Source organism: Protomyctophum bolini (genome assembly GCF_963924005.1).
Source record: "Protomyctophum bolini genome assembly, chromosome: 11".
Taxonomy (NCBI): Eukaryota; Metazoa; Chordata; class Actinopteri; order Myctophiformes; family Myctophidae; genus Protomyctophum; species Protomyctophum bolini.
The window spans coordinates 8,096,904-8,116,903 of NC_137872.1; the positions used below are offsets into that span (position 1 = coordinate 8,096,904).

Here is a 20,000-nt window from a genome sequence, read left to right on the forward strand (position 1 = left end):
CTGTAGATGTATTTATCCATTCTGACATTTTCAATCTAGTGAGTCTAATGGAGGTCAGGGTTAGGGTACCTGACCCTGACTCTGTTAGGGTTAGGATACAATAACCCTGACTCTGTTAGGGTTAGGATACCCTAACCCTGACCCTGACTCTGTTAGGGTTAGGATACCCTAACCCTAACCCTGACCCTGCCTCCGTAGCAACTCTGAACAGCACAGTGTTTACCCACCTGCAGGTCGGTCTGCGTCCAGCGTTTAAAACCCGTAGATCTGTAAGTGTATTGATCCACTCTGTCTCGGTATCTGTCCTCCATTGTAACTGTGCAACAGCACCCCTAGAGGTCAGGGCTGCGTTGCACTCATTGGGGGAGACGGGAACATTTAGAACGTAGTCTTTGATGGACAGATTGATATGAGCCGAACGTGTGCTAAAACAGGTTGACATGATGTAACGTAGCTTTGTCATTGGTTGGCAGATTGCGGAGGAGGATCTTCCTAAGCCAATCAGTGACTTGGAGCAAGGGAAGCCGCTGCCTTTCATCTTTGGAGACCCGCCCCCTGAGCTCATCAACGTCCCATTGGAGGAGCTGGACCCCTTCTACCAATCACAGCCGGTCTGTCACCAAACACACTTCTAACCAAACATGTAACTTATATAGCATTTTATATATATATATATATATATACTGCCAGGGTCTTCAGGGAAGGCATAGCCTGTTTTCAGTGTCTTTAGTTCTTGGTTTGTTGTTCTGGTTTGTCTTTGTTAGTTATCAAGTGTTTATTTCTTACTTTTGGTTTTTGAAAGTGTATTGTGGCCAGTATCATTCGTGCAGTATTCTGTTTTGCCTCAGACCCGGGCTGTGACAATCCGTCATATGGGCTGTTCATCAGTTTTGGAGGTAAATAAATACAACAAAAGTTGTACTGTACATTCTTGGACTGCGTCTATTCTTGGAGCCTTGGCCGCTCGGCAACTCTTACAATATATATTAGGGATGCACCGAAAATTCGGCTCAAAAATGAAAAAATATCACAGAATAGTAGTGGTGGATATACGTCCCAGGTGCATCCATGCGATGTATATTTATTAGTTATAGTTGAAAACACACGTCTCTGCTTCTGGTGCCTGATATTGTCCTTCTAATGAACGTTAGACTGGTTGAAAACACACGTCTCTGCTTCTGGTGACTGATATTGTCCTTCTAATGAATCTTAGACAGGTTGAAAACACACGTCTCTGCTTCTGGTGACTGATATTGTCCTTCTAATGAATGTTAGACTGGTTGAAAACACACGTCTCTGCTTCTGGTGACTGATATTGTCCTTCTAATGAATCTTAGACAGGTTGAAAACACACGTCTCTGCTTCTGGTGACTGATATTGTCCTTCTAATGAATCTTAGACAGGTTGAAAACACACGTCTCTGCTTCTGGTGACTGATATTGTTCTTCTAATGAATGTTAGACTGGTTGAAAACATACGTCTCTGCTTCTGGTGACTGATATTGTCCTTCTAATGAATCTTAGACAGGTTGAAAACACACGTCTCTGCTTCTGGTGGCTGATATTGTCCTTCTAATGAACGTTAGACTGGTTGAAAACATACGTCTCTGCTTCTGGTGACTGATATTGTCCTTCTAATGAATCTTAGACAGGTTGAAAACACACGTCTCTGCTTCTGGTGGCTGATATTGTCCTTCTAATGAACGTTAGACTCAATGGTCAGTGCTTAAATGCTTAAAACTGTTTATCTGTGCATCTGTCTGTCCTTTACCTGTGTGTGTGTGTGTGTGTGTGTGTGTGTGTGTGTGTGTGTGTGTGTGTGTGTGTGTGTGTGTGTGTAGACGTTCATCGTCATCACTAAGGGGAACGTGATCTTCAGGTTCAACGCTGAGCCAGCCTGCTACGTCTGGAGTCCGGATAGTCTGGTCAGACAAATTGCCATCAGGATCCTCATCCACTCATATCCTTCTATCTGATATATATCTATCTATTATATCCTTCTATCTACTATATATCTATCTATTATTAGTGTGGTCAGACAGACCACTATCAGGATCCTGATCGACTCATATCCTTCTATCTATATGATATATATCTATCTGTTATTAGTGTGGTCAGACAGACCACTATCAGGACCCTGATCGACTCATATCCTTTATTACTATCTATGTGATATATACAGTATCTATCTATTATATCCTTCTATCTACTACCTATATATCTATCTATTATTAGATCCTCATCCACTCATATCCTTCTATCTATATGATATATATCTATCTGTTATTAGTGTGTAATCTTTAACCCTTTCAGTACATTGTTCAGCATGTTCATCATGATCACCATCATGACCAACTGTGTCTTCATGACCTTGAGTGACCCCCCGCCCTGGAACAAGACTGTAGAGTGAGTTATTATTATTATTATTATTATTATTATTATTATTATTATTAGTAGTAGTAGTAGTAGTAGTAGTAGTAGTAGTATTGTATAGTGACCGACTATATTTTGTGGAATTGACGTGAGAAAATGCTAAAATCGGGACATAGTGTAGGTGTGTGTTCACCCAGTCTGTTAGTAGTATTAGTATACATTTAGTTTTATATATTTGTGTATATGATATTTATATTTATACTTTGTGTATGGTGTTGTATTTGTGCGTGCGTGCGCTACAGGTATGTGTTTACAGGTATCTATACAGTAGAAGCCTTGTTAAAACTGGTCTCCAGAGGATTCTGTCGAGGAGGTCACACCTTCCTGAGAGACCCCTGGAACTGGCTGGACTTCATGGTCATCTCTATGGCGTACTGTTCCTTTAAATGTTTACACACACACACACACACACACACACACACACACACACACACACACACACACACACCCATGGAACTGGCTGGACTTCATGGTCATCTCTATGGCGTACTGTTCCTTTAAATGTTTACACACACACACACACACACACACCCATGGAACTGGCTGGACTTCATGGTCATCTCTATGGCGTACTGTTCCTTTAAATGTTCACACACACACACACACACACACACTGGCGCTTCATTTCTGCTCCTCATCCGTCTCTCCCGCAAAATATGAACGCTTTTTGGATCATTTATCGTATAGATTGTTTCCGGGTCGTGAAAAAGCGACCAGACATGGCCGCTTTTACTCTGGCACCCCAGAGCTCCTATTTTGAAGAACTTCCGGCAACGATTGAGTTAAATGTTTACACACACACACACACCCCCCCATGGAACCAGTGTTGTTTTTGGCAGGCATTGTTTAGATTTAGTCAGTCTTAGTCTTTTGGACGAAATGCTTATTGGATTTAGTCACTCTTAGTCATTTGGACCAAATTAATTAATTAGTCTTAGTCACATTTTGTCATTTCTATCCTTGATAGTTTTAGTCTAGTTTTAGTCGACGAAAACTCTGTCTGTCTGTCTCTTCAGGTATCTCACAGAGTTCGTTGACCTCGGGAATGTTTCAGCGTTGAGGACGTTCCGAGTTCTACGAGCACTGAAGACAATCACCGTGATCCCTGGTAACCTTTGACCTCTGACCTTATGACCTTTACCTAGTCACCGTGATCCCTGGTAACCTTTGACCTCTGACATTATGACTTTTACCTAGTCACAGTGATCCCTGGTAACCTTTGACCTCTGACCTTATGACCTTTACCTAGTCACCGTGACCCCTGGTAACCTTTGACCTCTGACCTTATGACCTTTACATAGTCACTGTTATACCTGGTAACCTTTGACCTCAGACCTTGTGACCTTTACCTAGTCACCGTTATATCTGGTAACCTTTGAACTCTGACCTATGACCTTTACCTAGTCACTGTGATCACTGGTAGCCTTTGAACTCTGACCTTATGACCTTTACCTAGTCATCTAGAGAGTTGGTTGAGGAAATATAGCTGAGATTAGAGACTTTAACCCAGTTAGGCCTGACATGGAAATAAAAAAAAATGTCTCCTAAATCCTGACAGGACCCCAAACATTTTATCTAATTGGCCACCGACCCTCTGAAAATATGTTGTTCCAGGGACCAAAATCCAGAAGAAAAGATTTGAGTTAAAAACATTCAAAAACATTCACAAACAACAACAACAAACAAAAATAGCAGACCTACATTAAAGCTCGTAGCGTGGCACTCGCTGTTACCACATTGAGGGGGTCAGACCAGAGCCACAGAGTTAGACAGAGTTACAGACATTGAGGGGGCAGAAAAACAGCCTGGTCACGTTGTTCATGTACACGTGTTAGTCCATAGACTCCAATGCATTCCGTAAACTTCCGGTGTCACTCTTCGCCAATACAAGTCTATGTAGGAGAGCCTCCATTGGACTGAAGCCAATAGAAGTCTATGTAGGAGAGCCTCCATTGGACTGAAGCCAATAGAAGTCTATGTAGGAGAGCCTCCATTGGACTGAAGCCAATAGAAGTCTATGTAGGAGAGCCTCCATTGGACTGAAGCCAATAGAAGTCTATGTAGGAAAGCCTCCATTGGACTGAAGCCAATAGAAGTCTATGTAGGAGAGCCTCCATTGGACTGAAGCCAATAGAAGTCTATGTAGGAGAGCCTCCATTCGACTGAAGCCAATAGAAGTCTATGTAGAAGAGCCTCCATTGGACTGAAGCCAATATAAGTCTATGTAGGAGAGCCTCCATTGGACTGAAGCCAATAGAAGTCTATGTAGGAGAGCCTCCATTGGACTGAAGCCAATAGAAGTCTATGTAGGAGAGCCTCCATTGGACTGAAGCCAATAGAAGTCTATGTAGGAGAGCCTCCATTGGACTGAAGCCAATAGAAGTCTATGTAGGAGAGCCTCCATTGGACTGAAGCCCCATGAAGTGAACGGAGTTTCGTAACTCTGTATAACTCTATGGCTCTGCCGTTACTTTACCTACTGTATTATTGGTCATGTGATCTGTTTCATCCAATAGTTTCAGGGTTGAAGACCATCATCGGGGCTCTCATCCAATCGGTGAAGAGTAATAATGGCCATGTGATGTATTTCATCCAATCGTTTCAGGGTTGAAGACCATCGTTGGGGCTCTCATCCAATCAGTGAAGAAGCTTGCTGACGTCATGATCCTGACCATCTTCTGCCTGGCTGTCTTCGCTCTGATTGGTCTACAGCTCTTCATGGGAAACCTGCGGCAGAAATGTGTCCTCTGGCCCCTCCCAGGAAACCACACCTTATATGGCAACGTCACAGGAAGTGACACCTTCCTCAGCAACCTAACAGGAAGTGACACGTTCCTTAGCAACGTAACAGAAGATGGAAACGACACGCTAGACTTTCACGCATACATCAACGACCCTGGTATTATTATTATTAATATTATTATCACTATACTCATAGTTTAATTATATAGATATTCCACTGATTCTTGATGACTATTGTTTATGCATTTGATGTATTACCATATTTTTTGTCGCTCTGTGTCTGAGAAATACCTGAATTGTAAATGTTGTATATTTCTGACAGACAACTATTACCATCACGGTGTCAGTATTAATATCATATAGTATTAATTCATCATTAATATAAATATCTTTCTGACAGACAACTATTACCATCACGGTGTCAGTATTAATATCATTAGTATTAATTCATCATTAATATAAATATCTTTCTGACAGACAACTATTACCATCATGGTGGAGCTCCTCTGCTCTGTGGAAACGCATCTGATGCAGGGTGAGTTGTTATTATTATTATTCTGGGTTAATTTATGTTAATGAACAGGGTGTGTCCAGAGGGCGACACCTGCATGAAGGCTAATTATAATATATGATAATTTATGTTAATGAACAGGGTGTGTCCAGAGGGCTACACCTGCATGAAGGCTAATTATAATATATGTTAATTTATGTTAATGAATAGGGTGTGTCCAGAGGGCTACACCTGCATGAAGGCTAATTATAATATATGTTAATTTATGTTAATGAACAGGGTGTGTCCAGAGGGCTACACCTGCATGAAGGCGGGGCCAAACCCAAACTACGGATACACCAGTTACGACTCGTTTGGCTGGGCTTACCTTTCCCTGTTCAGGCTGATGACCCAGGACTTCTGGGAGAACCTCTTCCAGCTGGTAAATACATGTTATACTAGTTAAATACATTTATATACTAGTTAAACACTAGACTTCTGGGAGAAGGACTTCTGTCCCTGTCTCTGTTCAGACTGATGACACAAGACTTTCAACTGGTATTTATGTGTGTGCGCTGATGCATGTCTGTGTGTGTGTGTGTGTGTGTGTGTGTGTGTGTGTGTGTGTGTGTGTGTGTGTGTGTGTGTGTGTGTGTGTGTGTGTGTGTGTGCGCGCGCTGATGCATGTCTGTGTGTGCGTGCGTGTAGACGCTGCGAGCAGCAGGGAAGACCTACATGATCTTCTTCGTGTTCGTGATCTTCCTGGGATCGTTCTACATCATTAACCTCATCCTGGCCGTGGTGGCGATGGCTTACGCTGAGCAGAACGAAGCTTCTATCGCTGAGGCCAAGCAGAAAGCTGAGGACTACGAGAAGATACTGGAGAGAATGAAGGAACGAGAGGAGCAGGTTAGTACAACTGTCTATACTTACCTAGCTCCCTAGAGGAGTGTACAAGAAGTTACTGGAACGCATGAAACAGAGGGTTAGACCAGAACTAATGCTCGGATTTGAGCAGCCCTGATTTCCAGCCCTAATAGCAGCTTCTCGTGTTCAGAAAAATACCGCTAACACTGAACTGGAACCTCTGGAACCTCACACACTCCGCTGGAACCTTACACACTCATCTGGAACCTCACACACTCAGGCCACAAGTCCATCGAGTGAGTCTCGATGCGGGCTGGCATAGCATAGAAGACTCCCTACCTCCCACTAGGCATGTAACGATATATTTTGTCCCGACGATATGAATCGATTTATTTAAATTTAAAAATATATATTTTTCTTTTCTTTTTTCTTTTTTTTTGTTAGAGGGCCTAGTGCATTATGGTGTGTGATGTGAAACTTGAGCTTTAGTCACATTCCAACATATTCAAGTGCTTTTGGAGAGAAATGAGAGTCACTTTCAGTAGTAGAGCATTGTAGAGGGGAGCTGTGTGTGTCTGTGACTGTAGAGGGGAGCTGTGTGTGTCTGTGACTGTAGAGGGGAGCTGTGTGTGTCTGTGACTGTAGAGGGGAGCTATGTGTGTCTGTGACTGTAGAGGGGAGCTGTGTGTGTCTGTGACTGTAGAGAGGAGCTGTGTGTGTCTGTGACTGAGAGGAGCTGTGTGTGTCTGTGACTGTAGAAAAGGAGCTGTGTGTGTCTGTGACTGTAGAGAGGAGCTGTGTGTGTCTGTGACTGTAGAGGGGAGCTGTGTGTGTCTGTGACTGTAGAGGGGAGCTATGTGTGTCTGTGACTGTAGAGGGGAGCTGTGTGTGTCTGTGACTGTATAGAGGAGCTGTGTGTGTCTGTGACTGTAGAGAGGAGCTGTGTGTGTCTGTGACTGTAGAGGGGAGCTATGTGTGTCTGTGACTGTAGAGGGGAGCTGTGTGTGTCTGTGACTGTAGAGAGGAGCTGTGTGTGTCTGTGACTGAGAGGAGCTGTGTGTGTCTGTGACTGTAGAAAAGGAGCTGTGTGTGTCTGTGACTGTAGAGAGGAGCTGTGTGTGTCTGTGACTGAGAGGAGCTGTGTGTGTCTGTGACTGTAGAGAGGAGCTGTGTGTGTCTGTGACTGTAGAGAGGAGCTGTGTGTGTCTGTGACTGTAGAGAGGAGCTGTGTGTGTCTGTGACTGTAGAGAGGAGCTGTGTGTGTCTGTGACTGTAGAGAGGAGCTGTGTGTGTGTCTGTGACTGTAGAGGGGAGCTGTGTGTGTCTGTGACTGTAGAGGGGAGCTGTGTTTGTCTTTGACCTTAGAGAGGAGCTGTGTGTGTCTGTGACTGTAGAGAGGAGCTGTGTGTGTCTGTGACTGTAGAGAGGAGCTGTGTGTGTCTGTGACTGTAGAGAGGAGCTGTGTGTGTCTGTGACTGTAGAGAGGAGCTGTGTGTGTCTGTGACTGTAGAGGGGAGCTGTGTGTGTCTGTGACTGTAGAGAGGAGCTGTGTGTGTCTGTGACTGTAGAAAGGAGCTGTGTGTGTCTGTGACTGTAGAGAGGTGCTGTGTGTGTCTGTGACTGTAGAGGGGAGCTGTGTGTGTCTGTGCTGTGACTGTAGAAAGGAGCTGTGTGTGTCTGTGACTGTAGAGAGGAGCTGTGTGTGTCTGTGACTGTAATAATAATAATAATAATAATAATAATAAAACTTTATTTGTATAGCACCTTTCATGACATGAAATGCAGCTCAAAGTGCTTTACAGAACAATGGAGAATAAAAGAAAAGCAAGGCAACGACATTAAAAAAAAAGCAGTAATGCAATACAGCGGACATGAATAACAAAAAAAAAAAAAAGATCAATTAAAAGCAATGTTGTAGAAGTGGGTCTTGAGCTGAGCTTTATAAATGTCTACAGAGGCTGCCTGACGAAGGTACAGTGGGAGCATGTTCCATGCCGTCGGCCTGTAGAAGCAAAAAGCTGCTTATACCCGTATTTTTTAGTTGCCATTTTTTTTGGCAAAGCGAGCAAGCCAGCAGTGGGACCTTAGGGGGCGGTTTGGGACATATTTAGGCAGGCAGTCATGTAGTATTGGAAGGTGCGAGACCATTGAGAGCTTTATAGACAAGTAAAAGAATATAATGTAGAGGGGAGCTGTGTCTGTCTGTGACTGTAGAAAGGAGCGTCTGTCTGTGACTGTAGAGAGGAGCTGTGTGTGTCTGTGACTGTAGAGGGGATCTGTGTCTGTCTGTGACTGTAGAGAGGAGCTGTGTGTGTCTGTGACTGTAGAGAGGAGCTGTGTGTGTCTGTGACTGTAGAGAGGAGCTGTGTGTGTCTGTGACTGTAGAAAGGAGCTGTGTGTGTCTGTGACTGTAGAGAGGAGCTGTGTGTGTCTGTGACTGTAGAAAGGAGCTGTGTGTGTCTGTGACTGTAGAGAGGAGCTGTGTGTGTCTGTGACTGTAGAGGGGAGCTGTGTGTGACTGTAGAGGGGAGCTGTGTGTGACTGTGACTGTATAGAGGAGCTGTGTGTGTCTGTGACTGTAGAGGGGAGCTGTGTGTGACTGTGACTGTATAGAGGAGCTGTGTGTGTCTGTGACTGTAGAGGGGATCTGTGTCTGTCTGTGACTGTAGAGAGGAGCTGTGTGTGTCTGTGACTGTAGAGAGGAGCTGTGTGTGTCTGTGACTGTAGAGGGGAGCTGTGTGTGACTGTAGAGGGGAGCTGTGTGTGACTGTGACTGTAGAGGGGAGCTGTGTGTGACTGTAGAGGGGAGCTGTGTGTGACTGTAGAGGGGAGCTGTGTGTGACTGTAGAGGGGAGCTGTGTGTGACTGTAGAGGGGAGCTGTCTGTGACTCCCACACATCCACTGGTCCCAAGCTGGCCGTGGTACGGAGTGTCAGGAGTTAATAGAGACATACTCCTCACGGCTACAAACCATGGCTGTGACGAGGCAAAAGATTTATAGCCGCTTCTAAACTGCATGAGCCCCTGTCATCGTGTGTGTGTGTGTGTGTGTGTGTGTGTGTGTGTGTGTGTGTGTGTGTGTGTGTGTGTGTGTGTGTGCGCGTGTGTGCGTGCGTGTGCGTGTGCGTGTGCATGTGCCTGTGCGTGTGCGTGTGCGCGTGTGCGTGTCTGTAGGCCCAGGCTGAAAAAAAACCTCCAGATGGTTCGGATCCACAGAACAGCAACGACGAAGAACTGACAGGTAAAACATCTCCTTAATGCTGTTACTTAAAGGGTTAATGGGGCATTTATATAGCGCCTTTATCCATTTATATAGCGCCTTTATCCAAAGACGCTTTACATAGATTGTGCATTACATTCACCCATTCACACACACATTCACACACCTTTACATAGAGTGTGCATTACATTCACCCGTTCACACACACATTCACACACCTTTACATAGAATGTGCATTACATTCACCCGTTCACACACACATTCACACACCTTTACATAGATTGTGCATTACATTCACCCGTTCACACACACATTCACACACCTTTACATAGATTGTGCATTACATTCACCCGTTCACACACACATTCACACACCTTTACATAGAATGTGCATTACATTCACCCGTTCACACACACATTCACACACCTTTACATAGATTGTGCATTACATTCACCCGTTCACACACACATTCACACACCTTTACATAGATTGTGCATTACATTCACCCGTTCACACACACATTCACACACCTTTACATAGATTGTGCATTACATTCACCCGTTCACACACACATTCACACACCTTTACATAGATTGTGCATTACATTCACCCGTTCACACACACATTCACACACCTTTACATAGATTGTGCATTACATTCACCCGTTCACACACACATTCACACACCTTTACATAGATTGTGCATTACATTCACCCGTTCACACACACATTCACACACCTTTACATAGATTGTGCATTACATTCACCCGTTCACACACACATTCACACACCTTTACATAGATTGTGCATTACATTCACCCGTTCACACACACATTCACACACCTTTACATAGATTGTGCATTACATTCACCCGTTCACACACACATTCACACACCTTTACATAGATTGTGCATTACATTCACCCGTTCACACACACACATTCACACACATCCATACACCGATGGTGGAGGAAGGAAACCATGCAAGGCACCAACCTGCACATCAGGAGCAATCAGGAGTTCAGAGTCTTGCTCAAGGACACTTCCACACTAACTCTGGGGGAGCCCACAGGGATCGAACTGGCAACCTTGCGGTTACCGACTGGCCACTCTACCGCTGATCCACCGCCACTACTTATAGCTCTGGTCCATAGTGTTAGAAGGACTTCTCCTTAACACCAGAGGAGTGAAATCGTGGATGGGAGGAGAAATCCGGTGCCGTCTCTATTAATATATATACTCTTAAGTGCTGGTAGAGCTTCTCAGACAGCTTCTCTATAATGGTCTCCATAATGTTCTCCTCTGAGCTAGAGGAAGAGAGGGCCTGTTATAATGTTCTCCATAATGTTCTCCTCAGAACTAGAGGAAGAGAGGGCCTGTTATAATGTTCTCCATAATGTTCTCTATATTATATAGAGTCTATTATGTTCTCCTCAGAACTAGAGGAAGAGAGGGCCTGTTATAATGTTCTCCATAATGTTCTCCTCTGAACTAGAGGAAGAGAGGGCCTGTTATAATGTTCTCCATAATGTTCTCCTCAGAACTAGAGGAAGAGAGGGCCTGTTATAATGTTCTCCATAATGTTCTCCTCTGAACTAGAGGAAGAGAGGGCCTGTTATAATGTTCTCCATAATGTTCTCCTCAGAACTAGAGGAAGAGAGGGCCTGTTATAATGTTCTCCATAATGTTCTCCTCAGAGTTAGAGGAAGAGAGGGCCTGTTATAATGTTCTCTATAATGTTCTCCTCTGAGCTAGAGGAAGAGAGGGCCTGTTATAATGTTCTCCATAATGTTCTCCTCTGAACTAGAGGAAGAGAGGGCCTGTTATAATGTTCTCCATAATGTTCTCCTCAGAACTAGAGGAAGAGAGGGCCTGTTATAATGTTCTCCATAATGTTCTCCTCAGAACTAGAGGAAGAGCGGGCCTGTTATAATGTTCTCCATAATGTTCTCCTCAGAGCTAGAAGAAGAGCGGGCCTGTTATAATGTTCTCCATAATGTTCTCCTCAGAACTAGAGGAAGAGAGGGCCTGTTATAATGTTCTCCATAATGTTCTCCTCAGAGCTAGAAGAAGAGCGGGCCTGTTATAATGTTCTCCATAATGTTCTCCTCAGAACTAGAGGAAGAGAGGGCCTGTTATAATGTTCTCCATAATGTTCTCCTCAGAACTAGAGGAAGAGCGGGCCTGTTATAATGTTCTCCATAATGTTCTCCTCAGAACTAGAGGAAGAGAGGGCCTGTTATAATGTTCTCCATAATGTTCTCCTCAGAACTAGAGGAAGACAGGGCCTGTTATAATGTTCTCCATAATGTTCTCCTCAGAGCTAGAAGAAGAGCGGGCCTGTTATAATGTTCTCCATAATGTTCTCCTCAGAACTAGAGGAAGAGAGGGCCTGTTATAATGTTCTCCATAATGTTCTCCTCAGAACTAGAGGAAGAGCAGGCCTGTTATAATGTTCTCCATAATGTTCTCCTCAGAACTAGAGGAAGAGCGGGCCTGTTATAATGTTCTCCATAATGTTCTCCTCAGAACTAGAGGAAGAGCGGGCCTGTTATAATGTTCTCCATAATGTTCTCCTCAGAGCTAGAAGAAGAGCGGGCCTGCTGCTCCTGCTGGTACAGCTTCTCAGACATCTTCCTGAAATGGAACTGCTGTGGATGCTGGATTTGGCTGAAGGGATGGCTGTACATCATCGTCATGGATCCTTTTGTGGATCTGGGGATCACCATCTGTATCGTCCTGAACACCGTCTTCATGGCCATGGACCATTACCCCATGACAGAGGAGTTCGACAACATGCTCTATATCGGAAACCTGGTGAGATACTTTATTCATATCATTTATAACTATTTATTAAACTGTCATTATGAGATCCTGACGATGGTTACGGCATGCCATTTCATAACCTGACCTTTGTTTGACCTTTGACCTTGCAGGTGTTCACAGGGATCTTCACGGCTGAGATGGTTCTGAAGCTGCTTGCCATGGACCCTTACTACTACTTCCAGGTCAGAGTTCATGAGAGGTCATTGACCCTAAAGGTGGACAAAATACATATCATTCTGGGGGTCCTTGACATCAAATATTGAGCACCACTGATATAGAAACATAGGTATTTCATGATTATGTATGTCATGATTTAGAAGACATTTTATTTAATTTCGACGTCAGGCCTAATTGCGTTAAACACCATTAGGAAGCACGCCCAAATAAACTACTACTGAATTACTTTAGAATTAAGCCCTAAAAAAAACCATCAACTACCAATAATTTGTGATTATAAATAATAAAAGTGACTACAGGAAAAAAATAAGTCAAAGGTTGCTTATAATAAGAAGACATGGCAACACCGCCTGAAGGAAGCAAAGCGCACACACAAGGAGCCCCAGTGTCGGGAAAACAGGTGGATATGAGGTCATGTTTCCATGGTAACACTTCCTGTCCTGTCCATATATGGTTATGTGGTTTCCATGGTAACACTTCCTGTCCTGTCCATATATGGTAACAGGTGGGCTGGAACATCTTCGACAGCATCATCGTCACCATGAGCCTCGTGGAGCTGGGATTGGCTGGAGTCCAGGGTCTGTCAGTGCTGCGATCCTTCCGATTGGTTAGTTGAAAAGAAGGTGTCTGCTAACGCACGCACACACGCAAAGTCGCAAAGTCACAGCGTGCCGTGCTATGAGCTTGTAGAATTGCAATTCTTTGAAAAATTGTGAAAATGTAGATGCATGTCTTTAAGCTGGCTAAGTCGACCCTCATATCATTGTATGCTATATGTTTTCAATCAATAGATGCGTGTCTTTAAGCTAGCTAAGTCCTGGACCACCCTCATATCATTGTATGCTATATGTTTTCAATCAACAGATGCGTGTCTTTAAGCTGGCCAAGTCCTGGCCCACCCTCAACATGCTCCTGAGGATCGTCGGGGACTCGGTGGGCGCTCTGGGCAACCTGACGCTGGTCCTGGCCATCATCGTCTTCATCTTCGCCGTGGTGGGCATGCAGCTCTTCGGGAAGAACTACTCGGAGTGCGTCTGTAAGATCAGCGAGGACTGTGTCCTCCCCCGCTGGCACATGACGGACTTCTTCCACTCCTTCCTCATCATCTTCAGAGTCCTGTGTGGAGAGTGGATAGAGACCATGTGGGACTGTATGGAGGTAAATACTACTACTACTACTACTACTACTACTACTATTACTGTGTGGAGAGTGGATAGAGACCATGTGGGACTGTATGGAGGTAAATACTACTACTACTACTACTACTACTACTACTACTACTATTACTGTGTGGAGAGTGGATAGAGACCATGTGGGACTGTATGGCGGTAAATACTACTACTACTACTACTACTACTACTACTACTACTACTACTACTACTGCTACTACTGCTACTCTGGAGTCTGGAGAGGCATGATGTTGTAATGAATGTAGTTGATCAGAAGAGGAGGTGAGGCATGATGTTGTAATGAATGTAGTTGATCAGAAGAGGAGGTGAGGCATGATGTTGTAATGAATGTAGTTGATCAGAAGAGGAGGTGAGGCATGATGTTGTAATGAATGTAGTTGATCAGAAGAGGAGGTGAGGCATGATGTTGTAATGAATGTAGTTGATCAGAAGAGGAGGTGAGGCATGATGTTGTAATGAATGTAGTTGATCAGAAGAGGAGGAGAGGCATGATGTTGTAATGAATGTAGTTGATCAGAAGAGGAGGTGAGGCATGATGTTGTAATGAATGTAGTTGATCAGAAGAGGAGGAGAGGCATGATGTTGTAATGAATATAGTTGATCAGAAGAGGAGGAGATCGAGGCATGTTGTTGTAATGAATGTAGTTGGATCAGAAGAGGAGGAGAGGCATGATGTTGTAATGAATATAGTTGATCAGAAGCTGAGTCTGGTGAGGCATGATGTTGTAATGAATATAGTATCTTGTTGCATTCTGGGCAATTTCCAGTGAAAAGTCGACACAAGTCTGCTCCACAGTAGACTTGCTAAAGTGGGCGGATCAAGTTAACATCCAGGGATTTGGTCTGTGCTGGTCTGTACTTGGCCAAATGTGAACTTGAGAATTGGAATGGTGCTTGGTCAGCGACTGATGACGTATCGCAAGTTTGTGGTACAGACAAGGACAAGGTCGTAAGTACAGACAAGTTCAGGTATTGACGGCTACAGCTCACCGCTCCTTGGCTGCGTCTCACCGCTCCTTATAATATAATATAATAATGCTTCCTCTCTTCTCTTCAAGGTGGCTGGAACCACCATGTGCCTTATCGTCTTCATGATGGTGATGGTCATAGGAAACCTGGTGGTGAGTACATGTTACTACTACCATAATAATGTGTGGAGAATGGATGGAGACCATGTGGGACTGCATGTGTTATTCATTTCTTAGCGGTTATGGTTTTTCCCCCCAAAATGAGTTAATATCACAGGCAGACTCTTCACTTACTAGAGCATGTCTGAAATAAATGTCAGAGCTGAAATTGACATGTAAATATGACATAAATGCTTAAACATGTAGCTAGGTGTAATGTTAGAGTCCACAGAAGACATGTAAATATGAAATAAATGCTTAAACATGTAGCTAGGTGTAATGTTAGAGTCCACAGAAGTGAACCTTTCAAGTCTGTTTTCTCAACTGTTTTCTGTTTTCTGCAAGACATTACTCTATAAGCCATATCTCCAAAACTGGTGGGTCAAACTGAACAACCAATATGTAAATTTGAAGCTATGATTCCCTGCTTTCATATGGCATAGAAAAAAATCAAATGGCAGTCTCTCAGTCAAATGTAGTCACATATGAGGAATAGGAATACTTGTATGCAGGTTCCATGTAAACAGTTGGGTATGAATCTCTGTTCGGAATGAATTCATTCATTCTGAATACATTTTGTGCAACTAAGTAACTGAGGCCAATGTGCCCTATTCTTATCCATGATGGTGATGGTCATAGGAAACCTGGTGGTGAGTACATGCTACTACAACAACAACATCTACTGAAGCTCTTCCTAGACGTACTACAAATTTAATTAATAATATTGTGGCGTATTTCATGTATTGAACCTGTTCCAGGCGTCGCTACTTATGGTGTTATATTTCAGGTGTTGAACCTGTCCCAGGCGTCGCTACTCATGGTGTTATATTTCAGGTGTTGAACCTGTCCCAGGCGTCGCTACTCATGGTGTTATGTTTCAGGTGTTGAACCTGTCCCAGGCGTCGCTACTCATGGTGTTATGTTTCAGGTGTTGAACCTGTCCCAGGCGTCGCTACTCATGGTGTTATGTTTCAGGTGTTGAACCTGTTCCTGGCGTCGCTACTCATGGTGTTATGTTTCAGGTGTTGAACCTGTCCCAGGCGTCGCTACTCATGGTGTTATGTTTCAGGTGTTGAACCTGTTCCTGGCGTTGCTACTCAGCTCGTTCTCGGGGGACAACCTGGCCGCTCCGGAGGAGGACGGGGAGAAGAACAACCTCCAGATCGCCGTGGACAGGATCACCAACGGCATCGACTGGATCAAAGCTTTCCTCCTGGAGCAGATCCTCAAACTGATCCGCAGAGGAGAGACCAAGACCACACCGCCTGGGGAGACCAAGACCACAGGTACACAACTAGACCACAGCAGGCTTGTGATAACACGTAACCACAGGTGGGGCACACTGTATTTGCACATCCAAAAAGCAGAAACTGGACCACACCACTACTACAGACTACTGGACCACTACTCACAGACTACTGTACCACTACTCACAGACTACTGGACCACTACTCACAGTCTACTGGACCACTACTCACAGACTACTGGACCACTACTACAGACTACTGGACCACTACTCACAGACTACTGGACCACTACTCACAGACTACTGGACCACTACTCACAGACTACTGGACCACTACTCACAGACTACTGGACCACTACTCACAGACTACTGTACCACTACTCACAGACTACTGGACCACTACTCACAGTCTACTGGACCACTACTCACAGACTACTGGACCACTACTACAGACTACTGGACCACTACTCACAGACTACTGGACCACTACTCACAGACTACTGGACCACTACTCACAGACTACTGGACCACTACTCACAGACTACTGGACCACTACTCACAGACTACTGTACCACTACTCACAGACTACTGGACCACTACTCACAGACTACTGGACCACTACTCACAGACTACTGGACCACTACTCACAGACTACTGGACCACTACTCACAGACTACTGGACCACTACTCACAGACTACTGGACCACTACTCACAGACTACTGGACCACTACTCACAGACTACTGGACCACTACTCACAGACTACTGGACCACTACTCACAGACTACTGGACCACTACTCACAGACTACTGGACCACTACTCACAGACTACTGGACCACTACTCACAGACTACTGGACCACTACTCACAGACTACTGGACCACTACTCACAGACTACTGGACCACTACTACAGACTACTGGACCACTACTCACAGACTACTGGACCACTACTCACAGACTACTGGACCACTACTCACAGACTACTGGACCACTACTCACAGACTACTGGACCACTACTCACAGACTACTGGACCACTACTCACAGACTACTGGACCACTACTCACAGACTACTGGACCACTACTCACAGACTACTGGACCACTACTCACAGACTACTGGACCACTACTCACAGACTACTGGACCACTACTCACAGACTACTGGACCACTACTCACAGACTACTGGACCACTACTACAGACTACTGGACCACTACTCACAGACTACTGGACCACTACTCACAGACTACTGGACCACTACTCACAGACTACTGGACCACTACTCACAGACTACTGGACCACTACTCACAGACTACTGGACCACTACTCACAGACTACTGGACCACTACTCACAGACTACTGGACCACTACTCACAGACTACTGGACCACTACTCACAGACTACTGGACCACTACTCACAGACTACTGGACCACTACTCACAGACTACTGGACCACTACTACAGACTACTGGACCACTACTCACAGACTACTGGACCACTACTACAGACTACTGGACCACTACTCACAGACTACTGGACCACTACTCACAGTCTACTGGACCACTACTCACAGTCTACTGGACCACTACTCACAGACTACTGGACCACTACTACAGACTACTGGACCACTACTCACAGACTACTGGACCACTACTACAGACTACTGGACCACTACTACAGACTACTGGACCACTACTCACAGTCTACTGGACCACTACTACAGACTACTGGACCACTACTACAGACTACTGGACCACTACTACAGACTACTGGACCACTACTCACAGACTACTGGACCACTACTCACAGTCTACTGGACCACTACTACAGACTACTGGACCACTACTACAGACTACTGGACCACTACTCACAGACTCCACGAGGCATGGCTGGTGACGTTAATGGAGTTTACTGAAGAATCCAGCAGTACAGACAATGCACACAAAACTAAATAATTCTTTGCACAAAGTACAGATTGTCTTCTGTTATCTTGTCTGATATCAGGTTCCAAATAACAAGAGGGGACATCAAAAAACACCCAATAATTACGGTCAAAGCTGTTGTGTTCCGCGCGTCAAACTAGCGTCCGTCTTCACTCTTTTTCTTATGTTGCATAACCACCAATGAACCATCATAAAACGTTAAGTAAAACTTTAGGGGGCGCTCTTTACCAACTGCAAAACAGTTATATCTAAGTATTGAAAGCTGCTCGGCAACACTAAACTTAAATGCAATGATAAGGCAATAATGAAATACAAAAAACATATGAATTACACATCGTAACCACTTTGGCTCTTACAGTATTTATAATTAAAATGCATTTTTTATTTTTTTCAGACGAACTGGAAGTAGCAGAGTACCTGTCCTTGGACCATGTGACCTCCAGCCAGCCTCCGGGGTCACTAGAGGTCAAGGTCATCATGTCAGAGGTCACGGGTTACCTTGGCAACTACAACAGCATCGGGACCCTGAAGGTTCCCATGGCGACGGCCGAGTCAGACGACGACGATGATGAATACGAAGATGATGAAGAAATGGAGAGTGGTGATGAGGAGAAGCTGAAGTCATATAACGTAAGTCTGAATGTTCACTTTTTCACGTCAAGGACCCCCAAATTGACACTAATTAGCCCCGATGTTGGTTCTGACACCAGGGACCGGTTGGTTCTGACACCAGGGACCGGTTGGTTCTGACACCAGGGACCGGTTGGTTCTGACACCAGGGACCGGTTGGTTCTGACACCAGGGACCGGTTGGTTCTGACACCAGGGACCGGTTGGGACCGGTTGGTTCTGACACCAGGGACCGGTTGGTTCTGACACCAGGTGCTTTACTCAACAGGATGATGACTCATCGATCTGCAGTACGGTCCAGAGAACTGTTGAGCCAGAGGAGGAGGAGGAGGAGGAAGAGCAAAACAACATTCCTGAAGTCTGTTGCACTGATAGTAAGAACATGCACGTACGCACGCACGCACGCACACACGCACGCACACACGCACGCACACACGCACACATGCACGCATGCACGCACGCACACATGGCCGTGGGAAAACGTGATGTGCTATATACAGTAATTACAGACAGACAGGCAGGCAGACAGACAGGCAGGCAGACAGACAGGCAGGCAGGCAGGCTTGCAGGCTTGCAGGCAGCTGTTTCCAAACAGCTCGGGAACTCCGGGGTCAAAGTTCAAATTGTTACACTGTGAACCCCCCCCTCTAATTCTTTCATGTTGACAGATACACCTGCTAGAGAGAGAGAGAGAGAGAGAGAAAGAGGTAGAGAGACATAGAGACAACACGCACACGCACACACACACACACACACACACACACACACACACACACACACACACAAACACGCACGCACACGCACACACACACACACACACACACACACACACACACACACACACACACACACACACACACACACACAAAGAGAGAAAGAGAGATATAGAGTGATAAAGACTAAGAGAGATAGAGACAACACACACACACACACACACACACACACACACACACACACAGGGAGGGGGGATTGGGGGGAAATTCTGCACCTGTTGAGTTGTAAGGGAAGACTTCCTCTGCTACTGTGTGTGTGTGTGTGTGTGTGTGTGTGTGTGTGTGTGTGTGTGTGTGTGTGTGTGTGTGTGTGTGTGTGTGTGTGTGTGTGTGCGTGCCTGCC

At 44.9% G+C, this 20,000-nt stretch overlaps 1 protein-coding gene across 2 annotated transcripts in view; it reads left to right on the forward strand.

The window, feature by feature from the left end:
• scn4ab (sodium channel, voltage-gated, type IV, alpha, b) overlaps positions 1-20,000 on the forward strand; it is a 61,879-nt gene that overhangs the window by 22,466 nt on the left and 19,413 nt on the right. Inside the window, exons 3-20 of one of the 2 annotated variants that reach the window (XM_080775634.1) lie at positions 474-611; positions 1,841-1,958; positions 2,315-2,405; positions 2,675-2,803; positions 3,449-3,540; positions 5,038-5,331; positions 5,652-5,709; positions 5,965-6,106; positions 6,373-6,573; positions 9,706-9,772; positions 12,331-12,566; positions 12,686-12,757; positions 13,258-13,359; positions 13,617-13,910; positions 15,001-15,063; positions 16,139-16,355; positions 18,650-18,885; positions 19,153-19,258. In XM_080775634.1, the coding sequence (XP_080631760.1) occupies positions 474-611; positions 1,841-1,958; positions 2,315-2,405; positions 2,675-2,803; positions 3,449-3,540; positions 5,038-5,331; positions 5,652-5,709; positions 5,965-6,106; positions 6,373-6,573; positions 9,706-9,772; positions 12,331-12,566; positions 12,686-12,757; positions 13,258-13,359; positions 13,617-13,910; positions 15,001-15,063; positions 16,139-16,355; positions 18,650-18,885; positions 19,153-19,258 (2,656 nt within the window). Of the gene's footprint in view, positions 1-473; positions 612-1,840; positions 1,959-2,314; positions 2,406-2,674; positions 2,804-2,981; positions 3,002-3,448; positions 3,541-5,037; positions 5,332-5,651; positions 5,710-5,964; positions 6,107-6,372; positions 6,574-9,705; positions 9,773-12,330; positions 12,567-12,685; positions 12,758-13,257; positions 13,360-13,616; positions 13,911-15,000; positions 15,064-16,138; positions 16,356-18,649; positions 18,886-19,152; positions 19,259-20,000 lie in introns of those variants that run through there. The other variant, XM_080775635.1, reaches the window with a different exon arrangement.